Below are 20,008 nucleotides of genomic sequence, written 5' to 3' on the forward strand. Positions count from 1 at the left end.
GACATTGATCTTTTGTTATCATTTTTTAAATTTATAATAAAATATTTTCAGATAAATTTTCATATAATATTTAATGTTTTTCATTTATTATTTTAAGGTTTTTTTTTTATTTTAAAAGTTTATTACATAACGTATTTGTGAATATTTTTTCTACAGTATTCTATTAACAGAATCAATTGAACTAATATTGATAGGTTAATTGGACAAAAAACACCAAACCTTTTTGTTAATTTGTAAATTTATCCGAATGTTTTAATTTTAGTTTTAATATCCTAATGTTTTATTTTGGATGCAATTATATCCTATCTCTAAAATCAAAAGCTGATGTAGTAAATTTGTACACATGGCATCCATTGTGACATTTCTTTATAATTTTTAAATTTTTTTATTTGCCACATCATACCCAAACCTTAACCATGAATAAAAAAATTTAACCCTAACTCAATTCAACCCAACCCTTAAATAACTTGCTAATTTACTCCAGCATCATATTCATTTTTTTTCTCTCTAATTCTTCCTTCTAATCGTGTTGTGGATGGCGTCAAACCAAAGTTCATCGTCAACTGCAAGTAGTGGTGGTGGAGTATTCTATCCCGTTCACCATTTGCATGCCCACATCCTCACTTCGTACACACGGAAAAATCCTGGAAGAAGGTTTTATTGTTGTTCTTTAAGGAAGGTAATGGATTGAGATTATATAGTGCATACTTTTAATGGGTTTGATTATGGGTAATTTGTATTGAAAAAATTTGTTTGATTTCGGCATTTTCATTATGAGTTTTATAAGTTGTGTTTTGAATTCAATAAAATTGAATTTGATTGTATTTTAATTTTGATTATATGAATTTCTTTGAGTTTTGATTATGGGTTACTTCCATTCCTCATGTGATGCAGGTGAATAACTACAAATTTTTTGTATGTTTGGATGATGAGCTGAGACATGGTTTTAGAGAAAGGGCTGTTTTTGATGTCATTTTTAATAAAATTGAGGCTTTGGAAGCAGCTATGGCATATAAAAATGATAGTGAGCTTTTTATGGAAAACAAATTGAAGATTGCTGAAGATAAGTTGGTCCAAAGGAAGAAAAAAATCAAGGAGTTGAAAAAAGAAAGATTAATGCTACTTGAGAGAATCCACAAATCTGAAAAATGTGATAGGGATGCTTTTGATAGGAAAACTAGGTTTATTTGTGTAACTGTATGTTGTTTATTTCTCTATATAGTGTTTAGTTCATTAAAGGGAAAGAACAACAAGTTGATGTATCTATGCTAATTTTATGAAATGAAAATTAATCTTAGTTTCTATGAATCTTAGTTCTTTTAAATTGATTCTTAGTCCTTATTTTGTATTTATCTGTATAGGGATGTTTTGCAGTTAATTTTTACTGTTACAAAAGTGACAGATTCTGCTATATTGTGACAGATTCTGCAAATGGATCACAAATATAAGGAATACAAAAATTTAAGGAAAGACAACTTCATAACATTTTGATAAACAAACTAACAAAATGCAATGTATCTGAAGCCACAACCAGCATTACAAATCAACATGTTTAGTTTTTATAAATTAACCAAAATATTAATAGCATTCAAAAAGAACCTTATGAACCGAAAATATCCCTAGTAACGAAAAAGAACCAAAAAAGAACATTACACCTAAAATATCTATTTTCATGAAATTTGGTTGTGAACTTCTGCCAGATAGAAATTCTAATCAATGGTTTTGCAGTTGGTTTCTACTGTTTGGATCTCCTAATTGGTAACTTGGCCCTGTTGGTTGCAGCTGTAGCATTGTTAAGGTCTTCTTATGCATTGTTAAGGTCTTGTGATGCAATTGGTGTTAATGGTGCTTGAGAACCTATAGGATGTGATGATTGACATTGTTTCTAGTTTGTACACCTCTAGCAGCTGCTGCAATTGATGATTGACCATGCACAATATTGACAGAAGTTTCTCCTGGCATCTATGAAAATGGAAAAATACATACATCATTTAAAATACATAATATGTTGCATTACTAACTTAATGAGTAAATCATTAAAACAATATTATACCCTTGCATATATACTTACATTTGCTTCAGAAACAAATACTCCAAATCCTTTTCTTGCCTAATATTCAACAAATAAGATATAAGTTAAATGAAGGTCAAATAAAAAATCAAGATTACTGTGAAAAACATGTATATTGTGAATATTAGTGGTGAAATCATACCATTCTAAAATCTGTTGCATTTTGCTTCCTTGTATCCTATTGATTTAGTATTATCTCAATTTCTTGAATACTTGTCTCAATTGGCTCAGCACCTTAATTCTCAACTTTTTTCTTCATTGTTTTGCTTGAAGATGCAGATGCAGGGTATTTCCTTAGTCATCCCTTTTTTCCCTAAAATGATAATTTGAATTAGTAAAAAGAAACATACTTATTACTTGCATTGGACAATATACAAAAAAAATTTTTACCATTGGTGGCTTCTTTGTAGGAGGTTGGTCTAACACTGGACAAGCTCTCTTATTGTGTCCTGGTTGCAAGCAGTGTTGACATTTCATCTCCATTCCATTCCTAGACATTTTGTCATTCTTTGGATCTTCACTAGCATCTTTTTTCCTAGTTTTTTTTTTTTTGTTTACTTGGCATGTTTTTGTGTTAAGGGGGCAACTTGGTTGGACCATCCACCTCTGGCCACATTTCTGACCCATTCAAAGGCTCCAAAGCATTTTAATAAATAGCTAAATATTGTGTCTTGCTATAATATGGATCTACATAATCCACTGGGTCATGCTTCATGAAGTGTATACTGGCAAGTGCATGTGAACATGGGATACCACTTAAATCTCATTCTCTACATGAGCAACATTTGTTGACCAAACTGACAACAAATACATTCTCACCATGAGACACTTGAAATTTGGTTCTTATAGCAGGCTTCACAATGCAAAATCTGGTACCCAATTTTGCTACTTCAATCTTTTTCCTTATTCTTAGGCAGATAGCATCTTCACACTAGAGACCACACTCATATTTGTCGTACATTCTTTCCATTAAGCATGATCTGATCTCCTCTAACTTTGAAATAAATGGCATTGTCCGTGCTTGGCATATGTATGAGCTAAAGGTCTCTGCTAGGTTAGATGTCACTACATCACACTTGGGCCAAGTGTTGATGAAAGCTTTACAAAAAACCCTCAGATCTTACTTCATAAAATCTTCATAAGCCTTTACATCTAGGACCTTGAGTGCAGTAATGTGTTTTTTTAATGCAGCCTCATAGGTAGCATATACTGTCTTCCAAAACAATGATTTAAGCTCTTGTCCTTTATGTAATTTCTTCCAATTGGCATAAATATGCCTAGCACAATTTTGATGCTCTATATGGGAGACCAATTCCTTAATTGCTTTAGCCAATTCCTGAATGTAAAACATAGCACAGTTTGCAACATCATAATACCATATCACAATCTACAATGAAATCTATCAATTGAATAAGGTTAAGGTTTAGGTTTAGGATTACCTTCTGTTGGTCACTTACAACAGTCAATCCCAACCCATCAATTATGTTTAAATCTTCAAATAGCCTTTCGAGGAGCCATTTCTAGCTGTCTTCATTTTCCCCTTCAACTACACACCAAGAGATGGGAAATATTTGATTATTCCCATCTCTACTTACTGCACTCAATAAAGCACCACCCAAACCATTTTTTAAGAAACAACCATCCAAATAAATGCATGGTCTGCAGCCTTTAAGATATGCCTCTCTCAAACATGAAAAGCCAATATAAAATCTTTTGAAGACTGGATTTCCATTAGGACCTATGGCTTCAGTGAGGAGCTCAAATTTCCCTTATATATCTGCTTTCTCCAATTCTGCTTTATATGACCATAATTTTGCATAATGAGAACACAAACTACCTCTTAAAAACTACAAAGCCTTTGTCCTTGTCTTATAACACAACCATTTATTAACTGTTAAGGCATATTTTTCATGCAAATCATTCATCATATTAGCTGCTCCATACTCAGGATTCCTCCTCAACCTTTGCAAAAATTCTTTAGCTAACCAATTTGAAGTAGCTAGCCTATTTGTTAGGCTCCTAAAATAGCTATGATTACCATTATGACTTCTAACATGATATATCCTTTCCCCTCTTGGCTTAGAAATATAAATAGACTATGGACAGTTGCCAGAGCATTTGGCTTCCAATCTTAACTCATCAGGTCTTCTCCATTGAATATCATGTACATTCATTATTCCATATTTGGTTATGCAGTCTCTAAACTGCTGAGGACTCTCAAATATCATTCCTAATTCAAATTTTATTTTTACATGATCACACAGTGAATTATAAACTAAGTTTCTTTTCCATTGTCTTGTAACACCCTCACTGTGGGCAGTTCTGTGCATTCCACTGTTCCGGTGACTAAGGTCTGTTCGGACAGTTAGAATGTATAGAACCACACTTAAATCAGAGTGAGAAATCATAATTAAATCAAATAAAGATCAATTAAGGGTGCAGAAAAATAAAAGAAGTGAAGTAGGAATTGGTTAAATGAGCACAAGTCCCGGTGATGGGTGACCTCACTGGGAAATGACAATGAGTTCGGTGTAACTCTAAATTCCAGAAAAACCCTATAAGACCCTTAATGAAGACATAAATAAGGGGATTTTTATGAGTTAATAGGCCAAGAAAATGAAAAAAAAAATAAGCACAAAGTAAAAGAAAATAAAGAATTATTGGGTATTATGGGAAGTATGAACATAAACCCGGTAAGAGCAAAATTTAGTTAATAAAATTTAAAAGTTCAATATTGATAAAAAATGAGAGTTATTAATTTAATGAAGTTAAATTAGTTTAATTAATTGAATTATGAAAATTAAATATAATTATTGAAAAATCAAATTATAATAATTATAAACTTCAAAATAATTACAAAATTGTCATTTCCACTTATTTACAAATATACCATTGAATATTAAATTAATATATATCAATAATTGATTAAAAAATTCGGCCATCTTCTTTGTCACGACCTAACCTATGGGCCGGACCAGCACTAGGACCTAGGCCAACCTAAAGCCCCCGAGGCCTATAGTAAGCCTAACTATTCCTCAACCCAATTCTAAGGCCCATTTGGGCTCAATTTTAAGAATTTGATTGAACAGAGTCCGGCCATAAAATGGACCATTCAACAGAGAGTTTTTTACTCGCTCGACCTGTAAACACAATATATAATAAATTGAGGAGCTCAGCTCACCCTGTACATACTTATAATATCATAAAATCCAATGGAAGCTCAGCTCCCTTATCCAATCAAGTCATGCATGTAATTAATATTCTTACAAATTCAACACAGTATTATATTACAGATCCAAATTAATTAAAATACTCCTAACACATGCGGAGTCTAAAATTTAACTAAATTGAATAAAATACATTAGATACTACTAATTGAACTGTGAAGAAGAAGAGTAGGTTAGTCACAACAAGTAATCCTCCTGTAGCCTCGAAAAATAGATGAACAGGAGTGAGCGTTCAACTCAGAGAGTAAAATACTAATTTTAACCATAATTCCTATAACTATTTAAAGCTAATGCATCCTAAGGAATGGAATGCAACATCATCATAAATTTCATACAAATCACATCATAACAGTAAAAAGGCAATTTGGAGCACTCACACACCCAACACTGTTCAAACAGTACATATATGGGAGTTGATCCCCTATACAGCTCTCTTAATCCAACCTCTGTCAGCGAGTGTCTCTCAAGCCGGACTTTCGCTTAATAAACCAAATGCGAGGGCCAGCGAGTGTCTCTTAAGCCGTGCCTACTCTGACTTATCCATAAAGGATCAGGTCCCAGCGAGTGTCTCTCAAGCCGTGTCTACCCGTCCTGTCCATATCCAATACCACACACCGCACGCACACCAATGCATGCACACGGCTCCAAATTACCACAAACAACATCCATGGCACTTCATCAATTAAGAATGCAATATAAGACGTGCTTAGTGTTTAACTACATAAATACATATTTATAAGTGATGCATAGCATGCTTGAACATATAATAATATTGAAATTATAATTAAAATCAATATTTTACTTACAGAGTTAATCGATGTCACTGTGGCGGCTGAGCAGAGGAGGAAGGCTGTCCCGGCTCACCTGATAAATTTTAGTGTAATTTTTAATATATTTGACTCAATACAAGTTTAAAAAAGACCAGAGACACCCTAAGTCATGCCGAAAATCTGGCAGAGTCTCCCCTATACCTATGACCTACCCAACCTACAGAAGGGTTCAAAATGCACTTCTATACCCACAAGTCACACATCCACAACTCAATCACATCACATGGCCCCTCCTGGGCCCACCCAAACAGTCAACAATCACAATTTAAAAAATTATAATTTAGTCCCTGCAATTATCCCTTTTGCAAAAACTATCCAAATGAGCTCTAAAATTTCTAAAACTTTGCCCTGCGGTCCGTAGTAATATTATAGAGCTAACACAAAAGGAATTATATTTTTCTAACCTATCACGAATATTTTATAGATTTTTAATCAAAATTAGGCACTAAATAATTAAGAAAAATGAGGGTTCAAGTTTACCTATGCCAATTTTGACCCTAGAGACGCGTCCGGGACGTCTGAAAATAGTGGGGTAGCCTATACTCTTAGGCTGGCTCTGAAGCTTTCCCGTTAGTCTGTCTGTCCGGCCTGAAATTATAAACCTGAGCAACCGTTGAATTTGCGCGAATTGAATGTACCTACGCGAAGCCCATAACACGGGGGTTAGTATATAATTTTTATAAAATTTTCTAAACTCATTTAATGCTCGAAAAAATACTGTGAAGTCTTGCAGAACCCACCGAAAAATGGTGTCAAAAAAATTTAAAATGAGTATTGCCGCGAAGCTCTCGACTAGTGGAGCATTCCGGTACTCTCGGATTTTTTGTGAGGTTTACAGTTTTCGAGAAATCTAGCCTGAAAATCAAAATGAGCTAAAACTTCCTAAGTAAAAATTAGACAAACCGCTCTATAGATTTTTGTGTTCTTGGTGTCTATGAGAAGCTCTGGAGGTGTAGATGTGTTTTGGGATAAGACCCGATCTGATTGGTGGCCGGATCGATCAGATTTTGGCTGGGAAGGTGAAAAGTCGCGTGGCGCGTAGAGGGAGCTTTTGGGCCGTTTTCCGGCGGCCTAAAGCGTCGGCCGGCTATGGGGAGGGGTGCTGGAAGTGCGCTGGCAAATAGGAAGGCTGGAGCGGCGAGAGGAGGAGAGAGGAGAGAGAAAACGAGAGAGAGAGAGAGAGAGAGAGAGCATCAGGGGCGCACGAAAGAGGAAGAAGAAAAGGAAAAAAGGTCGGTCCGATTCGACTGGTCCAACTCAGTCCGGTTCGATTCGACCGATTCGATTCAGCATGCCCAAAATTGAATTTTTACTCTACCTTGAGACCAAAAACGAGGCCCAAAAATTCTGAAAAAATGCCAGAAAACCAAAAAAATTCTTAGAATCTAAATATATTTTTAGTTTTGCTAAGTGGTCTTTAAATAAATTTTTAAAAATAATCAAAGTTTTATATTTTTAAAAAATCGAACTCGATTTTAAAATTTTGAAAAATTTCAAATATTTTTCCAAAATTTTAATAAAATAAAATATTAATATCCACCCATAAAATAATTAATTTAAAAATTAGGAGTGTTACATTCTTCCTTGTTTCCTGTCCACCCATGCTTTCTTCCTTTTCTCTCCAAATTCTCCATTAAAACCCATAAGCCAAGCTTTGAAACCCTAAGTTTCAACCAAAATTTCCTTAGAAAATCCATAGCCAACCCTAAACTAAAGCTTAAATTGAAGAGAGCACCTAAGAAACCATAAAAATTTTGAAGTTAGAGCAAGAAGAAATTTTGACCAAGAGGGTTCCATAAGAGGGAGTGAAGATTTGGTTGGATTGAAGGTTGATTTAGGCAAGGGAGAGCTTGAAGACAAGGTTAGTGCTAACAATCCCTATCAATTTTGAAATTTTATGAATTTTTATTAGGGTTTGTTATAATTAAGAATTTTCTTATTTAGACTCTAAGTGATGCAATTGAATATTTATTATAACTCTTGGATGTGTTAATTATTTGAGTATGTTGAGAAGACATCAAATTGGTTGATGGAAAGTGAAGTTATATAGTGAACTTGATTCTAGATAGCTTGAGTCCAGTATGGTTAATTGGCCTTAAGTTGAGCTACATAGCTCCAATTGGTGTGAAACCAATTGAAGATGAAACCTAAGACATAATGCTACAATTTTCATGAGGAGAGCCTGCTCAGAAAATGACCATAAGTTACCCTAATTAAGCCTTGAATCTGGGTTACCAATTCTGGACTTGGGGAAGATGACTAAATGAACAGTACTTAGTAAATTAAGCAAAACTCACTCTAGAAAAACTCCAATTTAGGTGATTCTTAAACCTATAAAATTCTGAGACATAGGAGAACAATTCATATGAAGAAATTAAAGCCAAATTATGAACCTAACTCAACTAAATTGCTAGACCAAGTTGGTCTAGAAACCTACCTTGAATTCTAGACTGAACCTGGAAAATGTGAGTAATTGGCCATTTGACCAATTTTGGCAAAATTGCCATAACTTAAGCTACAAAATTGAAAATGTAGTAATTTCAAAGCCAAAATACTCATAAGACATAGAACTAAAACTTTTCTCTTTGGACCAGAACCTAGTTCTTAAAGTAACTTAGGGAAATTGTTAGGGCAAGTTGGGAATGCATAAGTTGGAATTCCTGCAATCCAGCAAATTTGCCTTATGACCTCTGAATGGTTATAAGACTATAACTTTCTCTAAAAAACTCTAATTGAAGTGATTCAAAAAGATTTGAAAACCTAAGATAAAGGCCTAAAACTTTGTTCTAGGGACTGAAGCCAATTCTGGGCCTAAGGTACTCGGATAGTAGTTGCAAAATTTGGTGAAATTCTGGAAAATAAGGAAAGTGCAGGGTTCAGTACACTAGAACATTACTTGGTAATTTGACTATAACTAGAGCTAAAAAACTTTAAATTGAATGATTCAAAAAGGGAATTGAAGTTAAAATATAGGGGAACAACTTTCATGAAGAAAGTAAGGCCAAACTGATTCTACATCTTGGCCAAATTGCTAGGGAAATTTAAAGCATCAATTCTGAAATTTATTAAACTTTTACAAAATGACTTAAAATGTGATATGTACTTAACATAAATGGTTTGATGAACACATATATCATATGAATATGTAATTGGGATTTATGTTCCCATCATGAATGGAATAAAAATGCTATGAGCATGAATGACACATGAAATAAAATAATGAGACTTATGAATACATAATGATACTAAATTGCCCATATATGCCTAGACATTAGTGTATGGGTTGGATCAATTGACATGCCAATTAGGGACCACAGATGCAGTACTGCCCCTGGCTTTCGAGCATACTTCATGAATGATCATTGATAAACAATGTATATCTGATATGGTTATTCTTCTGGCTTTATGCCTGCCCACTGGTTTTATGCCTGACATGTTTTACTGGCTTTTATGCCTGCCCGCTAGCTTTATGCCTAACAGATATATACCTGATAGGCACATGGGGTGTTTAACTAGTATACTCCTATGTATCCAGTCTTCATAGTCTGTTATAAGTTACTTGGGCATTGTAATGAATTAAGATGATTGGATGTCCAACAAATGAATGGAAAAGATCCAAATGAACTAAACTGCTTCTAAAGATCAACAAAAATGTGCAATGACTTATAATTAATGAAAATGCATTTCTCTCATGACACTGCACACATGAAACATGTACTTTCATTTATTTAGTTTATTTTCATTTTATTATTGCACCACTAAACAATATGCTTAGCGCGATGGATTTTCCCTCGCGTAAGTGCTAGAGACAAAGTCCAGTAGAGGCATTGGACTGAGAGTAGAGATCTAATCTGCAGAAGTGTTGTATCACCTCATCACTACATTTTGGTAGGGCCCATGAGTTACAAAAATTTTGTCACTGTACATTGTAATTAATCATTAAGTTTGTAATGTGAATTCAGAATTTGTATAATAATTTTGTACATTATGTAAGTCAGTAAATTTTGTAAATTTCATGTATGAAATGAGTTTGCAAATTTGATATGGAATAAGATGGAAATGTTATGGATGAAGATGATACATGATTTGAAATTATTGAAAATTGATGATGAAATTGAGATTGATGTGGAATTATTTAAATAGAATATTGATTTTAACAGGTCAAATATTAATAAAACATGTGAAACTCTAGCAGTTTTTCCATTTAAATATTATGATGTAAATAATAATGAGTTTAAAACTAATAATGAATAAAGCAAGATAAGAGAAGGTACTCCAACACAGAATGTGGCATGCCTTACTCGGCTAAACTGTAGATTGGGTAAGGGGTGTTTCATGTCTGGTGTTTCAAAACCATCATCCTCAGAATCATCATACTCGCTAATATAACCATGCTTCCTACTCTCATTCTGCAAACCACTAACATCATCTAAACCTAATCCATGGCCAATGTCAACATCTTCTTTCTCAAAAGCACTTTTGTTTTGCATTGCATTAATAAACTCATCATCCTCTATCTCATTACCAGAAAACAAACTCTCATCCACATATTTATCTTCCTCATTTTGCTACTGTGGGATATAATCCAGATCCTCACTGTCATCATCACCTTCATACATCAAAGGTGCATCAATAATTGGTACCTTAATTTCATTTTCAATTATTTGTTCATTAGTATCCAACTCACTTGTTGGTACCTTAATTTCACTTTCCTTCTCAACATATCCCCTATCAACATCCTTAATGTTGATATTTATATCTCTTATGCTCCTTGACACATATTGCTTATCAAAGAATGACTCATCTCTCCCAGTAGCATCTATATTATCAGTTTTGAATTCAATGAAGAGCTTTAAAAAACCAAATTTTGCTCCCTTTTTCCACATCTATTTCATCTCAATGTCATTAAATACTAGTGTTTGATGTTTCCAGTCACCTCTAACTTTGAAATACCCCACTTTTTTAACTTCACCATAACCTAATTCCCTACATTTATTGACTATATCACCATATTTCATTAGCTCACATTCCATCCAATGACGTGGTATGACAAAACCCCCAAAATACTTTATCAATTCCCTCTCACTAAATGTACCACCCACATGCACTTCAACAGGGAACTGTCATATATATTAAAAAATAATCAATTTCTTAGTTAGTCAACCCAAATACATACAATTTAAAAAGTGTTATTTTAAAATCCTAAATTACACACATTACAAAAATCACCCATTATTAAACTGCCTAATGCATACAAATAAACCTATTTTCTATCACCATTGCAAAATGAAGCATTAATTTCAATGTAATCTTCAAATAAAAAAGCACAAGTGAAATATATTTTACTTTGTTAGAACTGGGTTAAAAAAAAAACCTATATTTTTAAAGAATCGAAATGCACATCCCTTGTGCTTTATTTCCCCCTAAGCTTTATGTCGCCCTGTCATGATACAACAGACCTTCTTTTAATGACAACAATACTTTCCCTCTTCCTATGCAGGACCACACTTTATCATGGACCACACACACTTTCTCTCTTGTGTATCTGAATCTCTGTTGAAAAGGAAGACTTAAGTGTTTCTTTCATTAGCTTTACTGAGGTGAATAATGATAAAATTAGGGTTACATAATGAAATATAGTGAATTAGCAAGTTATTTAAGGGTTGGGTTAAGTTAGGATTAAATTTTTGACTTATGATTAAGGTTAGGGTACGATGTGGCAAATAAAAAAAATTTAAAAATTATAAAGAAATGCCACATTGGACGCCATGTGTACAAATTTGCTATGTCATGATTTGATTTTGGAGATAGGATATAATTGCACCCAAAATAAAACATTAGAATACCAAAACCAAAATTAAAACCTTAGGATAAATTTGTAAATTGATGAAAAGGTTCGGTGTTTTTTGTCCAATTTGCCATATTGATAAATGATGCCATTAAATTGGTTGATGGTTATGATTGTGACCATAACGAAGAGAATGCAACTGTGTACATTTTGAATTTCTGTATGTAATGTGAGATTTCAAATTTCAATGTCTATGATCCATGTTGAAATGTATGTGCTTGTAGCAACCTACTAGTCAAAGATTTTTTTTTTTTTCAAATAGTGAAAATTCTTAAACGAAAAAAAAAAAAGCATAATTCAAATATATTTGATGCTGCCTGAGGAATTTTTATGGGTATGTTGTAACACCATAGGCAAATCCCACATCGACAAAACACGGGAGAGATGCTGGGTTTATAAGTTGATGGTTTGTAACCCCTATTGACGCGTTTTAAAACCGTGAGGGTTTCGGCCCAGAGCGGACAATATCACTAGTGGGCCGGGCCGTTACATTTGTGGTATCAGAGCCGCTCCGCGTGCAACCTTGAACGATGGTGGGGCAAACCTCAGCGAGGACGCTGAGTCCCATAAGGGGGGTAGATTGTAACACCCTAGGCAAATCCCACATCGACAAAACACGGGAGAGATACTGGGTTCATAAGTTGACAGTTCGTAACCCCTATGGACGCGTTTTAAAACCGTGAGGGCTTCGACCCAGAGCGGACAGCCTCCAACCTTAGCAGGACAGGTCACTGGGGTGGGTGAGCTACCCACAATATTGGGTCATTTAATGAGGGTAATATCAATATTAATTGAAAAAAGAAAAAGAAAACTGTGTTAAGATTTCAGTTTCTTTTTTCTATATATGAGGCCTAAATTTAATAACTGAATTACTAATTTGATAATCAAATATTAATATATAGAATTTGATCGATATGTATTTTTAAATTGTATAATATTAAAAGGGAAATTTATTTTAATTAAAATTTATTTGAAATAAATTCTAAATTTGTAATTCATATAAACCTATTAATAGTATGTTAGTGTTTGCTTGAGCTATAATATATATATATATATATATATATATATATATATATATATATATATATATATATATATATATATATATATATATGCATGCATGTGATTTTAGGATAACATAGACTTGATTACACAACTGGGTAAAATGTGTTCATGAAAAAAAAAAATGAATTCTCTGAGCCCACGGTATGTCGATGAAAATGAAATCAAATTATTTGCCGAACTTGTCCAAGTAAGGATAGATGGACCTAGAGAGCTATAGGGAAAACTGTCAAACTTGTCGAAGTAAGGTATTGACTGGATGATTTATTTAGGTAAATGCTACTTTTCAAATTAAAAATTTTACTTAAATTTAATTTATTATAAATTTAATATATTATTAGGTAAATTTTACTTATTTTATATATAAATTTTATTATATATTTTAAATTTTTATTTATAACAAATTATATGTAAATAAAAAGTTATCATAAATTTCATTCTTTTTATTTATAATTCTCGTTTATATATTATATTTTTAATTTATAATAAATTATATTTAGGTAAAAGTTTCCTATCAAATATAATATAATCGTCGTGATATATATATATATATATAATACAGGTAGCATTAGACTTGTCAACGAAAAACAATCGTTGCGATGCTAATTTTTGGAGTTTGAAAGAAGTTCTTTTTAAAATATATAATTTTTTAAAATTTTAATTTAATTGAGTTTTTTTAGTTAATTTTATATTTGGAATGAAAAATTTTTTTAATTTTAAAAAATTATTTTTTAAAAAAATAAAAATTAAATGTGATTAATTATTTATTTTAAAGTGTCAATTGATAATAAGTTGAGATAATAGAGATTGAGGTAATTTGGTCATGTGAAGCGTAAATATACAGAGACTTTAATTAGATAAATAGAACATATTAAGTTAGAAGATAAAAAGAAAAAAAGAAATAGACATAAACTGACTTGAAAGAAAGTAGTATAATATGACGTTGAAACATTATATATTTTCGAGGATTTAATTCAAAATCGTTTAGAGTAGAGAAAGAGAATACATATAATTAATTCTAAATTTTTGAAATAAAGATTTAGTTAAATTGAATTGAATGATTTATTTAAAAACAAAACGTAATATTCACTTATCTGATTTTAAATAAATTATAATTTTTAAAGAAGATATATGTGTATGACATAATTGATGATCAAAATATTAAGTAGACAGCAAACATGCTAGAATTCGCAAATTTTGAAGTAGGATTTCAATGTCAAATTTTGATCATTAACTATTAGAATAAGATTGGAAAATTCTTGATGCTTCGCTTCCATTTTCTTTCTTTGTTCAAACACTGGCCTTTTATGCAAAACAATTAAGGCTTGACACATGGAGTTTACACACATGGTAAGAATAAGGCTCGAAAAATAATTTATATATAAAAATATTTTTTAAAACATATATTTTTTATAAAAATATTTTTAATTATTTAATTATAATATTAAATTAATAATATTTATTTATTTTATATTTATATGAGTATATTTACATTTTAATAAAATTTTTAAAATTTAAAAATAAAAAATATTTAAAAAAATAAATATCATTTTTTTAAAAATAATTTAATTTTTATTTAATAAAAAAATATTTTTTATTAATCAACTTTTTTAAATACTCTCAAATATTAAAAAATATAAAATATTTTTTATAAAATAATCATAGCTTAAATTTTATAAAATATTATTATTAAGTATTAATTTAATAATATTAAAATATTTTTAAAATGTTGAAATTTTAAGTTACAATTAGAATTAAATTTTATTATTATAAAATTTTAGTTTTTATCCATTGAAGTGATATTGATAAATGATGTCATATCAATTGAAGTGATATTGATAAATAATGTGATTAAATTGGTTGATGGTTTGATTGTGACAGTAGCAAAGAAATACAACTGTGTGCAGATTTTGAATTTCTTTATGCAATACGAGATTTCAAATTTGAACGCCTACCATCATTTTTTTAAATAGAAAATTTTGCAATTTATTTGTGGGTGTGACTGGGATCGAGGAAAATCATCTTTCAGACAATAATTAAACATTTTTTTTAAAATAATTTGTTATACATCATTAGTTTGTAGAAGAAATTAAATCATCAAATTTTAATAGAAAAATAGGTAAGCTTCATTAATAATATTTAAGGTCTTTAATTAAAAAAATTAACAATATACATTATTTTTTAAACAGTTAAAAACTTATTAAATATTTAAAAAATAAAAATAAAACCTGAGAGAGTAAAATTTTAATATTAGAATGAGAATCTCATATCCATTTCAACAGATATAAATTTAAGATTTTTTTTTTTAATTTATGTTGAATTGTACGTTGTTGCGGCTATCCACTGGTCAAGCATTAATTGTTTTCTGTTAATATTGAAAATTCTTAAAAGAAAAGAAAAAAAAATCATAAGCCAAATATATTAATTGAAAAATGGAAAAAGAAAAATGTGTTAAGATTTTAACTTTTTTATTTTTTACTATATATGAGATATGAATTGAATCATTTAAATACTAATTTAATAATAAAAAAAAATAATATATAAAATTTATTTGCATTTCGTATTTTAATTAAATTGTGTTATATTAAACAGTAAAATTTATTTTCAAATAAATTTTAATTAGATAGAATTTATTTAAAATAAATTCTAAATTTGTAATTGATTGAATCAAATATTATGTTAACGTTACATTATAATATTAAATAAATCATGATAGTTTTAAAAATATTGTTTTATATTTTGAAATTTTTGAAGGAAGATGATAAATTACGTATTTGAACCCTTAATCTTCTACCTTACGAGTTAGACACTCATTCATTAGACTACTATTTCAATAATTTAAAAGTAGATTATTTTATTTTCATTAAATAAAGATTATTTAATTTTATTTAAAATTATGATAAATTCCATTTATTTTTTAAAATTAATAATTTATTAGATTGAAGTATGATTTGGGTCATACAGTAAATATAAACAGGGTGCTATTATAGTTCGAACTCATATTAGATTATATTTTTACATCTAGATTTGTATACTTTATATATAGACTTTAATTATTTTTATATATATTTCAATATAAATATTTAATCTAACAGTTGTTAAACTCGTTCTTACATGAGTTTGAATTTATATTAGTTTTTTTGAAAGAGGGAGATTAGAGATGACATAATTGCATGTGTTGCAAGGAATTCATGCAGACTTCAAAAGATGTGTTAGTATCACAAGCAAAATAATTATTACATGCAATAATTTTGATAGAATAAAACATAGGTTGCAAATCATAGGATATTTGTTACCAAGTCACAATTCGAGTTAATGAAAATGTATCTAAAATCAAGTTATTATCACAATACCACATTACTGTTATGTTTGTTTAGATTAGAATTTTCCTGGTAAGTTTTGATCGTAGCAACAGAAAATTAACGATTTTGAAAAGTATCAAGTAAAAGGCTGCTCTTTCTTCACAAGAACAGCTTATAAATAGGAGGACTGCAGGTTTCTCACTGCTCACCACAGGTCCACAACGTTACTTTCACTGTGTGTGCGTGTAAGAGACAGGATGAGCCACAGCACAGACACAATGGTGAAATCATGCCCAATGAATGGTGGGGATTTCGAGTATAGCTACACCAAAAACTCCATGTTTCAGGTAATTAATTAATATATAGTAATTAACTTATGTAAAATGGTTTTATTGGCTTAATATATCATGTAGTAGATTAAATTTACCTGAGAGTTTCCCCTTATAATATAATCTGGCAATGAAGTTACATGAAATCTTTGAACTGTGAGCAGAAAGAAACCATAAGTGCTGCAAAGGAGATTATTGATAAGGAAATTGCTCAGAAGCTTGACGTAAAAGATCTCCTTTTTATTCTGAAACAGAATCTTATGATGTAATTGAACTTAACAACAGGGATTAATAAGCAAAGCTCAGGTGGACTCGTTCAATTTGCCTATGTATCTTGCTACTCCTAACGAGATGACAGAGATCATAGAAAAAAATGGGTGCTTCAAAATTGAGAGGGCTGAGTTTTTTAACCCAGAATCTGCTATTAAAGTCTTTTTCAGTGGGCAGGCATGCGCCTTGCACTTTAGAGCTGGTTTTGAAGGAATGCTCAGCAAGCATTTTGGAAGTGAGATTATAGATGAATTGTTCCATCGACATTCCAAGAAAATTGAAGAATTCTCCTCCCGACTGCAGTCTAGCTCCAATGAAGGAACTCAACTATTTCTTGCTCTCAAGCGGAAATGATTCCTGCATTTCTAAGCTTACATATTTATAAGCTCTTTTGATTGCTGGCTTGCAACCTAGTTTTCCTGTGCCCTACGCTAGTTTTACAAAATAAAATAAGTGGATGCGCAACATTGTAGTCTATTGGCGTGAGATCAATAATTATATTTCTGCTTCAAGAATCAAAATTTAATCTATATTGAACATATTGCATTCCATATATATATATTCAAATAATATTTTTTTAAAAATAATTAGTTTATGTCGATCATCTTTGGTGCCACTACAAGCATCAACAGAGGTTTTTAAGTACCCATTTCCATGAACCACCTCTGTCATCTCATCTGGACAAAGGGACATGCAGCTTGAATGAGCTTCGTTTATGAATCCCCATGTGTTAATTCCATTGCATCCTGTTTGAAATACTTCGTGTGCAAAAATTCACTATTGAATCGATTTTGCAATAAAATTAATGTGTTCAGAATAAATTTAAAAATTTAAAAATAATAGAATTTATTTTGAATTCTATTATTTAAAATAGTTAAACGTTAAAATGAATGTGTTCATAATTATATTTTGTTTTAATAATAAAGAAATAAATATAATTTAAGTGGAATTGTATGCCGCCACTAAAATATATTATGCGAATATTGTATCATTAAAATTGAATTTTCTAGAAGAAAATTGAATTGTCTGAGCTTAGCACGTGGATGAACTAAAATCAAATTATTAACAAAATTGTCCAAGTAAGTATAGATGGACTGGATGTGTACTATAGGTAGAACGCCCAAACTTGTCAAACTTTTATTCATTATGAATTATATTTAAATTTCTTATAAATCTTTTTTTTTTATTTTATAATTCTCATTTCTATATTATATTTTAAATTTATAATAAATTATATTTAAATAAAAAGTTTTCTATCAAATATAATATGAAAATATATGATGAAATACGGGTAACATTAACACTCGACGTGATGACAATTTTTAGAGTTTGAAAGAAATTTTTTTTTAAAATATATAATTTTATAAGAATTTAATTTAATTAAAATTTTTTAATCAATTTTATAATTACAATGAAAGAACTTTATTTTATTTTTAATTTAAAAAATTAAAAAAAGAGTAAAAATTAAGTGTGACTAGTAATTTATTTAAGAATAAAGCATAGTATTCATTTATTCAATTTTAAATAAATTATAATTTTCAAAGACGGTATATGTGTATGACGTAATTGATGATCAAAATATTAAGTTTGACAGCAAACATGCTAGCAGTCGCGAATTTTCAATTTCTAGGATTTCATTGTCAAATTTTGATTATTATCATTTGATCATTTACTAATTAAATTAAGATTGGAAAATTCTTGATGTTTCACTTCCATTTTCTTTCTTTGTTCAGGCCTTGCATATGCAAAACAATTAAGCCTTGACAAATGGACTTTATACACGTTGGAAGATTAAATTGTTGGGATTATAAATCTCACAACATATTATTATTATTATTAAGTATTAGTTTAATAATATTAAAATATTTTTAAAATTTTGAAAATTTTAAGTTACAATTAGAATTAAATTTTATTATTATAAAATTTCAGTTTCTATCAATTGAAGTGATATTTGACCAATGATGTCATTAAATTGGTTGATAGTTATGATTGTGACAATAGCAAAGAAATACATCTGTGTGCAGATTTTGAATTTCGTTATGCAATATGAGATTTCAAACTGCAACGCCCACCATCAATTTTTTTTTATAGAAAATTTTTTATTTTATTTATGGGTATGATAGAGATAGAGGAAAACAATCTTGTAGATAATAATTGATATTTTTTATTTTAAATGGTAAAAAAAAATTTTATAATACTTTTTTTTTAATTTGTTATATTTTAATGATTTGTAGAAAAATTTAAATCATTAAATTTTAATAAAAAAATAGGCAACTTCGTTGATAAGATTTAAAGTATTTAACTAAAAGGAATTAACAATATACATTATATTTTGTATAGTCAAAAGTCCATTAAATATTTAAAAAATAAAAACAAAAATAAAAATAAAACCTTAATAATGAAGGGAGTAAAACTCCAATATTAGATAAAAAAAATCTCAGATCCATCTTAAGAGATATAAATTTAAGAATTTATTTAAAAAAAAAAAAACCATGTTGAAATGTATGTTCTTGCAGCAGCCTACTAGTCAAATATTCATTGTTTTCTGTTAATAGTGAAATTTCTTAAAAGAAAAGGGAAAAAAAAATTCATAAGCCAAATATATTAATTGAAAAATGGAAAAATAAAAGTGTGTTAAGATTTTAACTTTTTATTTTTAACTATATATGAGATATGAATTGAATAATTGAAATACTAATTTAATAATAAAAAAAATAATATATAAAATTCATTTGAATTTCGTATTTTAATTAAATTGTGTTATATTAAATAGTGAAATTTATTTTTAAATAAATTTTAATTAGATAAAATTTACTTAATATAAATTCTAAATTTGTAATTGATTGAATCAAATATTATGTTAATGTTACATTATCATATTAAAAAAAAGTCATGATAGTTTTAAAAAAATATATATTTTTATATATTGAAATTTTTTAAACAATATGATGAACTATGTGTTTGAACTCTTAAAGCCTATTTGACATTGCTATTGGTGAGAAAATCAACTTTTTAGATATACTAGTTAGAAAGTATTAAAAAATAATTTAAAATTAAATTTGATAAATT

General features: G+C 29.7%; 1 protein-coding gene across 1 annotated transcript; it reads left to right on the forward strand.

The window, feature by feature from the left end:
- The first annotated feature begins 16,618 nt into the window (after positions 1-16,618).
- Positions 16,619-17,293, forward strand: LOC131174072 (loganic acid O-methyltransferase-like). The gene is made up of 3 exons (XM_058137115.1): positions 16,619-16,687; positions 16,834-16,893; positions 16,955-17,293. Exons 1-3 carry the CDS (start codon positions 16,619-16,621, stop codon positions 17,291-17,293), a joined length of 468 nt encoding a protein of 155 aa, XP_057993098.1.
- Positions 17,294-20,008: the final 2,715 nt, after the last annotated feature.

The sequence above is a fragment of the Hevea brasiliensis genome, chromosome 15, assembly GCF_030052815.1.
Source record: "Hevea brasiliensis isolate MT/VB/25A 57/8 chromosome 15, ASM3005281v1, whole genome shotgun sequence".
In the NCBI taxonomy this organism is placed as follows: Eukaryota; Viridiplantae; Streptophyta; class Magnoliopsida; order Malpighiales; family Euphorbiaceae; genus Hevea; species Hevea brasiliensis.

What these genes read in the sequence shown, in the direction of transcription:
- LOC131174072 (XM_058137115.1), top strand. Translation starts at nt 16,619, where the DNA reads ATGGTGAAATCATGCCCAATGAATGGTGGGGATTTCGAGTATAGCTAC. An exon ending in CCAAAAACTCCATGTTTCAG is followed by an intron (nt 16,688 to 16,833) that starts GTAATTAATTAA and finishes AACTGTGAGCAG; the next exon opens with AAAGAAACCATAAGTGCTGC. An exon ending in AAATTGCTCAGAAGCTTGAC is followed by an intron (nt 16,894 to 16,954) that starts GTAAAAGATCTC and finishes ACTTAACAACAG; the next exon opens with GGATTAATAAGCAAAGCTCA.